Source organism: Cydia pomonella, chromosome 14 (assembly GCF_033807575.1).
Source record: "Cydia pomonella isolate Wapato2018A chromosome 14, ilCydPomo1, whole genome shotgun sequence".
Classification (NCBI taxonomy): Eukaryota; Metazoa; Arthropoda; class Insecta; order Lepidoptera; family Tortricidae; genus Cydia; species Cydia pomonella.
In genome coordinates, this window is record NC_084716.1 from 15,726,750 (window position 1) to 15,740,460 (window position 13,711).

A 13,711-nucleotide genomic window follows, 5' to 3' on the forward strand; every position below is an offset into this window, starting at 1 on the left:
GGTGTTTCCCTTGAGATTCGTGGTATTGAAGTTGCACTGTATTATTAAATAAAAATTGGAAATATATTGCAAGCTTTTAATGAAACTAAATTACAAAACTTTAAGGCCGAAATCGCAAATGTTGTATTGCAAGTAGGTAGTGCCGAAGAACACACCTTCCGTGCTTGTTTCTTCGCGCGTTTCCACTGGAACACCCACAGTCACCAAATATAAAAACATGGCTTCAACTTCAGGATCTGAAAACATTAAAATGCGATTAAATAAATAAAATCCTTAAACACTACGTTTTCTATCTGGATCAGGCTAACTAACCAATTTGTACCTGGTGCAAAGGTTATCCATCGCCATTCAACGTAGCAATGCGGATAGTGTGATAGGTACCTTTGCGCTGGGGACAACTCGGGGGGGACTTTTTGACTAGGCTTGAGCTAGTCTTAAGTTATAATTTTTTTGTTGTTTTTTTATGTTATGGTTTTTTTGTACTGACATAAATTTTGAACATGTTTCGAATTATATTATTATATGACCATTAAAAATATTTGTAAGATATACCTATACATAACGCAGGGTATGTAATCAAAAAAGTTTTGACACGACCTTGACAATAACTCACGTTGATTGGTCCCGGCGCGCGCGTCATTGGCTCGTGTCATTGGGCATTTCGCTCACACCTATTGATGCGCGTGAGATGCACTGTGAGCCGTGCATCTAAAGATCGTATCACAACAGGATCAAAACTATAACAAATATTAAATAAGAAATGGCCTCAAAGTCTACTCACCTGAACTCAAACCTATACGGGGTCCAGTAGAAAATGGAACGAGAGGACTTTCTGAGTATATCTCAGCTCGGTCCAACCTTAGATTATTTAATCCCGGTATGATCATTGTTACAGTTGTTTTCCCTAAAAAAATATCACAAATTAGGTATAGTTAATGTGGGTAAGATTAAAATAACTTTTATTTAACTGTGGTAAAATTTGGAAGCAGTAGACAATAAAGTGATTAGTGAGTTTTAGGTATATGGAAATAATTAAAAAATAATAATCTGGTTTTAAAATTTAGTTTATATTTTTAGTATTAAATGTTTTAATTTTATTATATGTAAAAACTTCAAAAATAAAATAAAAAAAAGCATTACTAAAATCCAAACTAGCGACGTCTGTATGTACTTCTGGTTCTCGTCCTCTCAGGTAATATTTTGCGTTTGTGTTGTTAGATATTATTGAGACGTCATCGAAATAGATAGCAATAACCAAGTTGTCTGTTACTTTGTTGATACTGAAATTAAAAATCTGATTAGCACGGAAGTTTTAAAGCTACTTAAATAAATTATATTAGCTTAAATATCAACATTTGTAGTTTCAGTACTGCTTAGTTAAACACCAATTGAAAACTAGGATACACAATGCGAATTAGGCAGAAAAACTAATTGCAGCTTTGGCTTTCCATGCGTTTGACGTATTTAACAGATGTAGTTTTTTTTTTTTCAAAATTAAATATTATTTTATATTGAAGAAAGAATTATATTTATTAAAGACATAATAATATTTAAAAAATAATAATTTTATTCACAATCGTCTTTTTATCTGAATAGATTTACTTTAACTTCAATTACATAAGTATTATGTACTTATCTCTCGTATTATTATCGAATGGGTGAATCAAGTTCTTTTTGTCACTCGTTACCATGGTAACGGTCGCCTGGGTCACTCGTAAACCCTTATTTTATAGTGTTTAAAATAACCAAACTTATTTTTTTTTTAAGTTATTTGCCCTTCCATAATGGGTCATGTACTAAGCATATTAGTATAACATAGTATAACAATTCTTCTAACAACTTTACTACTATTGTCGCCTAGCTGACGGAAAAGAATAACAACAAAAATATTTCAACGCTAATAATTATCATAAATATTCGACGACCGGTCTGGCCTAGAAGCCCTGTCTATAAAGCCGATGGTCCCGTCTTCAAATCCTGGTAAGGCATTTATTTGATTTGTGTGATGAACACGAATATTTGTTCCTGAGTCATGCGTGTTTTCTATGTATTTAAGTATTTATATATTGTATGTATCGTTGTCTAAGTAGGTACCTATAACACAAGCCTTATTGAGCTAACTGTGGGACTCACTCAATTTGTGTATTAATGTACTGTAATTTTTTTTATTCATTTTATTTAGTAAACCATAATATTCTTACTAAAACTCTTCCACTCTAGCATTACTCAGTCCATCATATATTCCGTCAACGGCAGTAACTGATATATTAGCACTTGCATACTGATAACTAGATTGTGCCCTGAAAAATGGTTCAGGAAGTCTCCTTCCTGATATCTTGCATTTGGAGTGTTCCGCGAAGAACTTGCGGATACAGAAGGTGTCATATACCTGACATGGACGCTCTATAATTCCGTGGATATCTGGAAAAAACTCATTAGTTAAAATATTTCCTGATTTTTATTATTAAATAGTTTAGTAATATTATAGTACTATTTAGCTATTTAGTAATAATTTTACTTTAGGTATTTATTACTAACCTAGTTTTTAAGCCTGTATTTTTTTAACTAACACTACTTAATATGGATCTCAAATGGTCTTAAATAAATGTTTATTTATTTATTGATCTTTTGGTATAACGATAAATTATTAATAGAAATTGAATTAAAAAAAATGTTGACCGTAAGTATTTTTGTTTAAGTAAAATAAAGTATACATATGTTTTAATTATTTACTCTTTACTGTATACCAGATGGAGCCTGTAACACGAGCAAAACAATTAAACTATAGGCCTCCTCAAACTAACCAGCGACTTTCAAAAATAACTTGTGTTTTGATATTTCGTACACTTTAAAGTTTATTCTTAGCCGCAATGTATTACGAAGTTTGTTTTGTTTAAGCATTACAAGCAACGTCAATTAGAATGACGAGGGCGTTCATTTAAGATAATATTAAATATGTATGAAAAAATAGGAAGTGTGATGACTTCATATTTTTTTTAAAGTTATTGAACAACAAAAGCATCACCATTTGAGAAGTAAAATTTATGTTTTAATTATTTGCTCGTGTTACAGGTCCCATCCGGTTTATATATCACAAAAAATCATTTATTATATATATATATATATATATATATATACACACATATTCGTTCTAATTTTTATTTAGTTTCAGAACTTTTGGCAATGTGCACTTGCATATTGTATGGCCGGGCCATAAATACTTAACGTAAGAAATTGGCGACAGACTTAGTGTAGTCATATAGATATAGTGAATTTATTATTACACTCATAAAACAAACAAAAAACTTACCAGGATTTCCTTCGTCAAATGCAAACTTTTGATCATTTTTTCCAAACATACCTCGATCTTCGTTGTAACCATCGTAAAATTTCTTGTTTAGCAAAACATCGCCTATGTTATCAAAATTGTCATTTTTGTAATATCTTTCAGGAAAACTTAATTCCTTTAAATTTAAGACATTATCTGAACCAAGAACAGGATTAAGATTTACATAAACTATAAGGAATATGAAATTAACAAAATACTTCATTTTAAAACAAAATATCTGACTCCCCGCACTGTCGTAAGATTAAATTATGTAGTATTTTAAGTTATCCACTCTATTTTGTAAAGAATCTGGCGTGCATTTAATTTCTAGATAACAAAAATATATTAATTACAACAAAGCAACGCAAGACAATTTGATTATAAAATAAGTATTTAATTTGCAGACTGAGTCGATAAATAGATATTAAGTATAATGCATCTGTTTTCAATGAGTATAAATTAGCATTAAAAAACCGGCTAAGAGCATATCAGACCATGCTCATTGTAGGATTCCGTAGTTACCTATCCGTCACAATAGGCAGCCTTGAAACGGGGCTATTAGTAATTATCATGTAAGAAAACATCTCCACTTTACGTGGAGGAATAATGCCTCTTTTTTTTATTTGTTCTTTGGCTTTGTGCATGTATCCGCTGGTCGCCACAAAATGAGTCCAGGACATTTCGCCATCTCGTTTTTGGCCTGCCTCTGCCTCGGGTGATCTGTGGTGTTGGCCCATATTTCCGTAATCCCTATCTTAAAAAAAATTTTTATTTTACGAATTCGTTTTTTAAGTAACATTCACTCAGTAAAGCAGCGGTGGGAAAGACGGAAAGCCTTGCCACATTCATATTATAAACAAACATAAGCTATGACCTGGCTACGTAACTCTAAAATATGTAAAATAAATAAATGCAAAAATTTTACTGATTGAAGATGCTTCATGAATATTTAAGATCACGCACCTAAAATTGTTAATAAAGGCGAAATATGATTGAGATATCCGTGCATAGTATTATTTAGCCATAAGGACTTGAAAAAAAAATACTCTGACCTAATTCGATGTATAATGTATAAAACATCAGGTGCGTCCTAATCTTCCAAATGCGCTGCCAGCATTCCCTTCGCTAATATTTAAAAGGTTTGCTATGGCAAAATGTGCGTGCATTTTGCTTGTCTTCCGCAGGGTCCACTATGCAATTTAAGCGGAAAGTGGATCGAGATCGAAATATTTATCGCTTGCTCGTTTCAAAATATAAGGTGGGAGAAAGATAAATATAGTAAGTATCAGACTTGAACTTCAATAAGGTGAAATCCTCGTTAATATGAAATAAAATGCTATTCCCTTCCCTTGAAAGCCCAAAACCTCTATACTTAACTCTAAATATTTAACCTCATTTAGGGCCACTTGCGCATTTCGGGGTTAGCCAACTAACTTGGAGTTAAACCGTCTAAACTAGGAGTTAACAGTAAAGTTTAACCATGTATACTTAACCTATACCTATTGTTAACTCCGAGTTAGTTCGCTAACCCTGGCTGCAAGTAGCCCTAAGATGAAGTAACCAACGATTCCCTTTACAGTTCTTTAGTACAGTGTTACAACTTGAAAAATGACAACCTCACCTTGACAATGATGACCTTTATACCTCGAAAACAACACGTTCGTCGTAATTATTTATTTAAAAACTTCTGTATCTCGAACAAAATAATAAATTAGACTATAAGTAATTTTAGCGTTCGTGTATAGTCATTAGTTTTCAAGCTGGCCCTTGCCACTAACTCATTGTAGCACGTGCGGTTTTACTTACAATAGACAAAGAGTCGTAATAATAATTTTTTTTTATTAATTTCACTTCTGTAGCTCGAGCCTCTTCAAAACGAATAAAAATCTATAAGAACCTCTCAAAGACACTCGTCAACATGAACTTTTAGGTAGTTGCCTTGAGATTCGTGTTAATGAGGTTCCACTGTATTATTAAAAATAAAAATTGGAAATATATTGTTATCTTTTAATAAAACAGAATTACAATACTTTAAGACCAAAATCGCAAATGTTGTATTGCAAGTAGGTAGTGGCGAGGAACACGCCTTCCGTACTTATTTCCTCGCGCGTTTCCACTGGAACACCCGCAGTCACCAAATATAAAAACATGGATACAACTTCAGGATCTGAAAAAATTCAAATGTAATTAAATAAAATTAAAAAAAAGGGTAAGTCACTAATTTCTTTGTTCCTGTGGATCACTAATGTCAGAAAGAAGTACCTACTTAGGACGGCATGTATTGGAACCTTATGAGGTACAGAACATTCCGGCCTAAAGAATCTGGAACTTCTTGGATTGCACGGGCATTAGTAATGAACTTGAAAGGGCCGTGACAATAGGTCACTGCTTGGTCGACGTGGCACTCAAGGCCCGTAACACCCCTAATAATAATACGAGTAATAACTAATTACTATCTTATACCAACGTGCAAATTATGTAATCAAAAAGGTTTTGATACGTCCTAGACGCTCACGCGCTTTGATCCCCGCACGTGTCATGGACTCGTGTCATTGAGCATTTCGCTCGCACTCATTGGTTGGTTGAATCCGTATAAAGTTCGTATCAAATTGTTTTCTATTGGATGTAGGGTAACAGCACCAGTGGCCAGCCAGGGACCAGTAGTCAGCCTTTTAAGTCGTTTATTGGTCATAAATATCTGGTATATTCGATTAAACAAATCGCGAGTAGTCAAATAGGAGCTCTGATTCCTTATTCGTTAATACGTAACGCGGCAGGTGCGATGAGGTATCGGGGAGAGGAAATATACTCGTTCATAAAGGTGATGTTTGTTGACGAGAGCTAGAATGTCATGTCCGCCATATTTTTTACTGCACGTGGTGTTCTTTTAACGCGTGAGAAAAAATATGTTTTAATATAAAAAGTTACTGTTTTTTGTTAATGATGGGTTTATTGGTTAGTTTATCTATTAAATTGCATTATATTTAAATAGAAATATCAATATTTAACTTATAAATTGAGGAGGTTGACCACTGGATACCACTTTTTTACAAAAAATCCAGTGCCCAGCCTCCCGCGGCTGACCTTTGGGTTATTAGCTATTTTTTTTATTCTCGATCCAATACGACCGTTAGGACCGTTACATTTACATTCTCAAATTTAGTTAGGCATGTCTCAGTCAATTTAAAGTAAAACCCAGTAGTCAGCCGCATTTGAAATAACGTTTTAATGCGGCTGACCACTGGGTTTCACGGATCCAGTACTCAGCCATTATCTTCCTTGGTACGTCGCTGCCAAATATTATGAACTTTAACTCATTTAAATAAGGTTCAAAAGTGTATACATACTTTTGTTGAGCAATATTCCAATATCTAACGGGCCCCTGCACGGGTTTTACCAGCATTTAAACCGATTTATAAATAATGAATTCTATTAAATAAACAGATTCATTAATAAAAAATAAGAAGATAAATACAGTGTTTATTGGTTTGCAAGAATAATTTTAAGCACCTATGGCCTACAAATTTCGACGCATGAGAATTGTACTTATAAGAGTATAGGTAGATAGGTACCTACCTATACTCTAGCTTCCTACCTAGGAATGATAAATATTATAATATCGTTAACTTTAATACAAATAATAGTGTTTTTTATTTCATTGTTATTAATAGTTTATAAAGGCTGAGTACTGGGTACACAAAGGCAGCAGCCTTACTGATTTTAGAGGATTTTAGAGGCTGACTACTGGAGAAAAGTGCCATTTTTTGTTTAATCTTAATTATAGATATTATAAAGAGGATTGTTATTTTTTGACATACTTTGTTTTAAAACTATAATAAACAATTGATCTAACCATGTTATGCGTTTATTTATCCGACTAATCCTGTAGAAACGTCGAGAGTACAAACTTTAAAAATGCGTTATAAGGCTGACTACTGGTGCCTTTACCCTAGGTACAACGCGGAGTGCTCGAAGGAAATTAATTATTCCGCTATTCCATTTTCATCTCTTAGGTTGTTGGCAGGCCTCAACTGTGCGTTTCTCCAGAAACTTCCTAAACAATGGAATGAACTGTCGCCTGTGGTATACTCAGACCGATACGACATTCAAACCTTCAAGAAAACAGCGTATCTGAAAGGCCGGCAACGCACTTACAACTCCCTCTCAAGGTGCGGTGGATGTCCATGGGCGACGGTAATCGCTTACCATATCAAATAAAATTAGAATCGACCTCAAAGTCTACCAACCTGAACTCAGACCTATACGGGGTCCAGCAGAAAATGGAACAAGAGGACTTTCTGTGAATGTCTCAGCTCTGTCCAACCTTAGATTATTTAATCCCGGTATGATCATTGTTACAGTAGTTTTCCCTTAAAAAATATCACAAATTAAATACAGTGCCTTTCAAACAAAAATTGAATCAGAAAATGTGATTTGATGTGGACCAAAAGGGACCTTATGGCGGTTGGCGCTTACGCCGTTATTAGTGGCGCACCAATACTATTGCGGCACTACGCGACGTAATCGCCGACCGCCATAAGGTCCCCGAAAATGGAATAAAAAAATGTGATAGTCCACATCAAAAGGGATTTTTTAAACAGCATCTTGATATGCATTATTTAAGCTACTAGGCCGTGTTTGGTATCGGTATAAATCGGGGATGCCGAACTCCATGTGATACTTACTGCATTCCATTCCGAATGCACTATCCCAAAGTAAAACCTTTATAAAATAAAATTAAATTAAATAATAATATAAAAAAAAAAACAAAGTTATATTCATCTTCACGGTATAAGCGTTGAACTGAATTTGTTGAAATTTGGTGTAGAATTAGTTTGAGTCGCAGGAAAGGACATTATGATACATTTGAACTCAAAATTCGTCCCTTAAGGGTGTGAAAAGGGGGATGGAAGTTTGTATCGGGAATGCATAACCGCTGAACCGTGACTTCAAGCCTAAACCTAAACAGTTATTAACCTCAGACCGCCGAAGCTGAGACCCCTCCACCCTCGAACCTGCATCGAATATCTGGGTGGCTACACATTAATTCTGCTGAAGGAAACCTTTGGTTCAGAGAAAGCCGTATTTGGCCTTTTTATGTCTTTGTACGGTCGCCATCAGATATATCGGAGCGGCCAAAGTGGTCACAAATATCTGAACACGCACTTTAACGCCTTCATTATAGAGGCGTGTTCAGATATTTGTGATGTTTGTATGAATGTGCAGACACAAAGCTATTATTGCAAGGCAAGTAACCTATTGTTGTTTGCTATAATTTTCACTAACTTTGAAGCAGTGATAGGGATTTCGGTTGTACTTCAAAATGGCGAAGACGTCTCTAGAATATATTTTTCCGTTTTTCTGCTCATTAATGTTGTTCGAAGTGTAATATTGATAGCTTATGATGCAGTAAACTAATGCGAAAGTGTGCAGCTAATGAACCTTGAAACCGTTCTTTAGATAACATCCAGGGTTCTATCGTGGCTAAGTGGTAAATCCAGGTCTCACTTTACTACTTAAGAGCAATTACCGTACGTCATGCTCTACGAGCACACTTTTGATATTGGCGAAATCGTTATATAAATTTGATTTACCTACTTTGACGCTGGCAAAATTGTCCGACTGAACAGATGCTATTTTATTAAACTGAACTGAAGCGGTGATAGGCAATAAAATGAATAGTGATTTGTAAATATAACCTAAAATACATTACTAAAATCCAAACTAGCGAAGTCTGTGTGAACTTCAGGTTCTCGTCCTCTCAGGTAAAATTTTGCGTTTGTGTTGTTAGATCTTATTGAGACATCGTCAAAATAGAAAGCAATAATCAAGTTGTCTGTTACTTTGTTGATACTGAAATCAAAAAATTGATTAGCGCTAAAACCTTAAAGTTAAATTATTCTAAGCTTAATATCATTATTAACAAAAAATTGGTTACCTGAGTTTAGTTAAGTTATAAAAACTAAGATACAATACATTTTAAGTAAAAAACTGTTTTGATTGAAGCTTTGGCGAAGGGGCTTTGATATCTGATGTCTATGATGTATTTTACAGATGTTTTTCCAAAACAAAATATTATTTTATTTGATCTTTATTGCACACTCCATGAAGTTACAAATGGCGGACTTAATGCCTTAAGGCATTATCTACCAGTCAACCAATGAGTTAAACCAGAAAGATGAAGTGGGTGCAGTGTCTTTTAAAGTAAATGAATTTGTAACCGAGACTATATATGAATATAAACTATATATTGATAAACTTACACATATACTCAATACAAATAAACATACATACATAATTATACCGAGTGTGAATCATTAAGTTGATGAAGAAGAAAGTTTGTCAAGGAAATACTTGCGATGCATGCGCTTGAATGTGAATTTGGTCTGCGCTTGTCTGATAGAGAGTGAGAGAACGTTCCAAAGTCTGATGGTCTGGACAGTGAAAGAATTGGACATGAAATCCGTTCGGTGTTGGGGGACAATGAGCTTAAGACTACGGGAAGAGCGAAGATCTGTGCCTGGACGTGGAGTAACAAATTTAAATTTCGAACGGAGAACGGATTATTTTGTATGTATATAGAAAAAAAAATCGTAACTAAAATAATTTACCAGAACAATTTTTGAGTAGTTGTAGTTGAACTTGAAGTACCTAAGTAATATTTATATCTCGTATAAATATCCAAGTTGCATTGGGATAACTTCGAAAGCAGAGTAATTTTGATAATTTCAAATATCTACCAATCTAAAGGCACTATAAAACTTACTAAAATTCCTCCACTCTAGCATTACTTAGTCCATCATATATTCCGTCAACGGCGGTAACTGATATATTGGCACTTGCATACTGATAACCAGCTTGTGCCCGGAAAAATGGTTCAGGGAGTCTCCTTCCTGAAATCTTGCATTTGGAGTGCTCTGCGAAGAACTTGCGGATACAGAAGGTGTCGTATACTTGACATGGACGCTCTATAATTCCATGGATATCTGGAACAAAATCCTGTGTTATATGCTTTCTTGTTGGTACCGTAGAGCCACCCAGTACAAATATTTATGTTCCTTTGACAAGCTCTGTATTATTTTTAAACATTGGTTATTTAATATTTAAACAATTTTAAGACTTTCAGGCAACGAATTGTATATTTTGGAGTCCAAAAGTAACTCAACTATAATCAGGCTCCTATGTTCTTCTTCGTTCAGGCGTGTCAATTATTTGTATGCCGTTATTTTTATAGTATAAAAGATTATTATATTATATTATGATTACTTTTCTAATCATCCAAATTTGAACTTGAGGGCCTAAGTTGTACTGGATTAATTATTTCATTTCAAGATAATATTAATCATGATTTATCAGTTTGATACAAACAATAAAAAACTTACCAGGATTTCCTTCATCAAATGCAAACTTATGATTATTCCTTTCAAATATTCCCTGACCTTTGTAACCAATGGCATGGTCAAATCTATTGTTTAGCAAAATATCACCTATGCTCCCACGATCTTTGTAAAATCCTTGAGAAAAACCTAAACCCTTAGAATTGCCATCGAAGATAATATCTGAACCAAAAATAGGACTACGTGTATAATAGATAACGATAAGAAAGATGAAACTAAGAAAATTATTCATTTTAAAAAGACTTAGTTATACTACACTGGCAGTATTTTAAGACTTAAATTTATTTTTATTGATTAAGTACACTGGCAATATAGCCGTGTAAGAGCAATTGGCCAAGGCAAATGGCGTTTTTTGAATTCAGAATTTTTTTTATTTCAATAAGAATTCAAAACTCGTTTTTAATTTGTACATGCACACGGCAACTTCCGAGAATAGTGATCTTGTAGTGATGGATTCGTAGTTAAGCATCTGATCTATGTCGTAAAATTAATTCTAGCATGCATCCATGCACGCCACAGTTAATTTTACGACGCTATTTATGAATAAGAAGTAAGTAAGAAACGAAGTATTTACTGATACGAGTACATACTAAAAATATTCGTAGTTATTTAATGGTTCTGTTTGTTCAATGTTATTTAAGCTTTAGGCCGAGTTAGATCCCAAAATAGCGTTTTGAGGAATTAATTCCCAGAAAGCTGGAAATCATTTTGTTACCCTTATTTGATTTGCGCCAGGTGTTAGAAGATGTTCGGCGATTGCGCACTGCACTGGATTGAGCTTCATAAATCAGAAATTGATTCCACTGAAGCCATTATAATCCTCAAGTTGTACGAGAAGCGATTGAAATCAGGAAACACCTCAGAAATTTTAAAAGGGAAGATGGTATTAATTTGTCGTCAACTTGGGAACCAGTGATCCAAAAACTTAATATTTAGTCCTCTTCGCCGTATCTGACGACGGCGACTCCTCTAACTGTTTAATCGGAAACAGGGAACGCTCTAATGTGAATTGCGAAGCCAAATATGGTTTTGAAAATGCGATCACATGGTGCGCAATGAAGCTGGCAGGCAGGGTTGTAGTTATAGGTATACGGGGGCTTCGGTCGCGTCTTACGGAGATGGTGCTTAGCATCCAGGTCCAAGGGATCTATTTGCGGATGTGTGCGCAGATATAGTGAGTGTTGCGTGTCGGACTATTGACAATAATTAACACATGTGTGGTGGGTAGTTTGAAATTGTGGTGCCTACCCTAAACTTTTTCATATATAAATACTCTTCGTCGGGTAGTTACACAAATATCTGTTTTAACATTTTGCTGGGACATCAGTTATCCGCAACCACGACCAGTGAAACCTGCGTCGAAACGTCGGAAATAAAGGTACCAAAATAATGTCACGATATGGTTTTAAATATGTTTTAAAATGTGTTCAAACGCGAAAGCTGGTAATCATTTTAATACTTTCATTAGCCAATTTCATTACTTGTTCTACGTGGTGTTAGAGGAAAATAAAACGTCTTCATGTTGTCCCATACCCGCTGGCTAAGAAGGCTGGCCTTCTTCAACCAAAAACGTCACTTTTGACGCTAACAGATCATCTCCATAACAAATATATCTACCTAGATCTAAATCGTATTTTTTCTGCATATGATATGTTGTTTAAAGTGTAACATTGATAGTTTGTAAACTAATATTCTTAAGTCAACTTTCGGCACTCCATCGTGGCTATTGATTAAGTCCAGCTATCATTTTACTAAAAGCAACTACCGAGCAACGTCATGCTGTACGATCACTCTAATTGAGCTCTTGACACTGGAGATATCAATTGTTTTTTAAAAGAAGAAGCAAACAATCGTGTTGTAAACGCCACCATGTAAGTTCATCTGACGGCCCTTACTCTAATTCTCTGTCGTAATAATTTAAGCATTGGCTGAATAACTGGAGCTAATTCACTGCGTAACTCTAAAAAGGTAATATACTTGTTTTCAAGTCGAGAAACATTATTGAATAATTAAATGCAACATTGATGCTGATAAAAGCCAATTCGTGAGTAGGTAAATTAGATGAATTGCGCGCCTGAGTATTAAGAAAAACGAAATGATGATTGCGGTTTCATCTATACACAATTCTATGCTAATGTGAAGGCTACGAAAAATGATCTGACCGAATTCCAAGTATGCTGCGTAATATCAGGTTAAGGCGGAGCAATTAAGGTCCGGTCTGTTACGGCGAATGAACCGCTAGCTCGCAATGGGGTAATGAGGTTGACTGATAGAAGTTTTTTACTAGCTCTAGCATGTATTTCCTACCTATAGTGTTTGACAGATCTAGTATAATATTGAACGGGATAAACGAGGTGGCTTTGGTTAGCAGGGGATTTCAAAGCCACCCCCTTTTTCCCATCGTAATTGATCTATCACCTATCACACACTTTTTATCCCTGTTTGCACTATACTGAAATCCAAGAAGATACAATAATAATATATTTTCTATTGTGCACCACATAATGAAAAGGGAATACAGAAAAAGAACACACATTACAATAGGTAACAACAAATAGGCGGTCTTAATAGATAATTGTTTTAATATTATTTGATTGATTGACTAATCTATTAGGTATTTTATTCACTAATATATCTTATTCGCCAAGATAAAAGACTTGTGATTAATATTTAGGCAAGCGACCTGATATTTAATAATATTTTTTTTTGCGACAAACTTCTTATTTTAGTGACTACCCTCTTTGATTAGGTAATATAACTTACATTAATTTGGTGCTACATACATCATGCCCTTTTATTTCTTACCTGGTACTATTATACAAGCGCTCGAATGGATCATATTTATTCAAATCTTTACATGTTTTATTTCATACAATTTGAACATGATGAATTTCTATAAACATAATGCTTATTATACTTACATATCAAACAGAGAATTCAAACTTCAAAACTTCAAAAATTTATCGTAGGTACACAAATATGTTTA

General features: G+C 34.4%; 2 protein-coding genes across 2 annotated transcripts; both read right to left on the minus strand.

Moving 5' to 3' along the window:
• Positions 1-62: 62 nt before the first annotated feature.
• LOC133525054 (uncharacterized) lies at positions 63-4,494 on the minus strand. Its single transcript, XM_061861276.1, has 5 exons — positions 3,311-4,494; positions 2,202-2,421; positions 1,141-1,280; positions 782-904; positions 63-236 (listed from the first exon to the last, which is right to left on the minus strand). Exons 1-5 carry the CDS (start codon positions 3,549-3,551, stop codon positions 91-93), a joined length of 870 nt encoding a protein of 289 aa, XP_061717260.1. The 5' UTR covers positions 3,552-4,494; the 3' UTR covers positions 63-90.
• Positions 4,495-5,321: 827 nt separating this feature from the next.
• On the minus strand, positions 5,322-11,299 carry LOC133525053 (uncharacterized). Its single transcript, XM_061861275.1, has 5 exons — positions 10,711-11,299; positions 10,095-10,314; positions 9,042-9,181; positions 7,576-7,698; positions 5,322-5,495 (listed from the first exon to the last, which is right to left on the minus strand). The coding sequence occupies exons 1-5, from the start codon at positions 10,955-10,957 to the stop codon at positions 5,350-5,352; spliced, it is 876 nt and encodes a 291-aa protein (XP_061717259.1). The 5' UTR covers positions 10,958-11,299; the 3' UTR covers positions 5,322-5,349.
• Positions 11,300-13,711: the final 2,412 nt, after the last annotated feature.

What these genes read in the sequence shown, in the direction of transcription:
- LOC133525054 (XM_061861276.1), bottom strand. Translation starts at nt 3,551, where the DNA reads ATGAAGTATTTTGTTAATTTCATATTCCTTATAGTTTATGTAAATCTT. An exon ending in GCTAGAGTGGAAGAGTTTTA is followed by an intron (nt 1,281 to 2,201) that starts GTAAGAATATTA and finishes TTTTAATTTCAG; the next exon opens with TATCAACAAAGTAACAGACA. An exon ending in CCGTATAGGTTTGAGTTCAG is followed by an intron (nt 237 to 781) that starts GTGAGTAGACTT and finishes TAATGTTTTCAG; the next exon opens with ATCCTGAAGTTGAAGCCATG.
- LOC133525053 (XM_061861275.1), bottom strand. Translation starts at nt 10,957, where the DNA reads ATGAATAATTTTCTTAGTTTCATCTTTCTTATCGTTATCTATTATACA. An exon ending in GCTAGAGTGGAGGAATTTTA is followed by an intron (nt 9,182 to 10,094) that starts GTAAGTTTTATA and finishes TTTTGATTTCAG; the next exon opens with TATCAACAAAGTAACAGACA. An exon ending in CCGTATAGGTCTGAGTTCAG is followed by an intron (nt 5,496 to 7,575) that starts GTTGGTAGACTT and finishes GAATTTTTTCAG; the next exon opens with ATCCTGAAGTTGTATCCATG.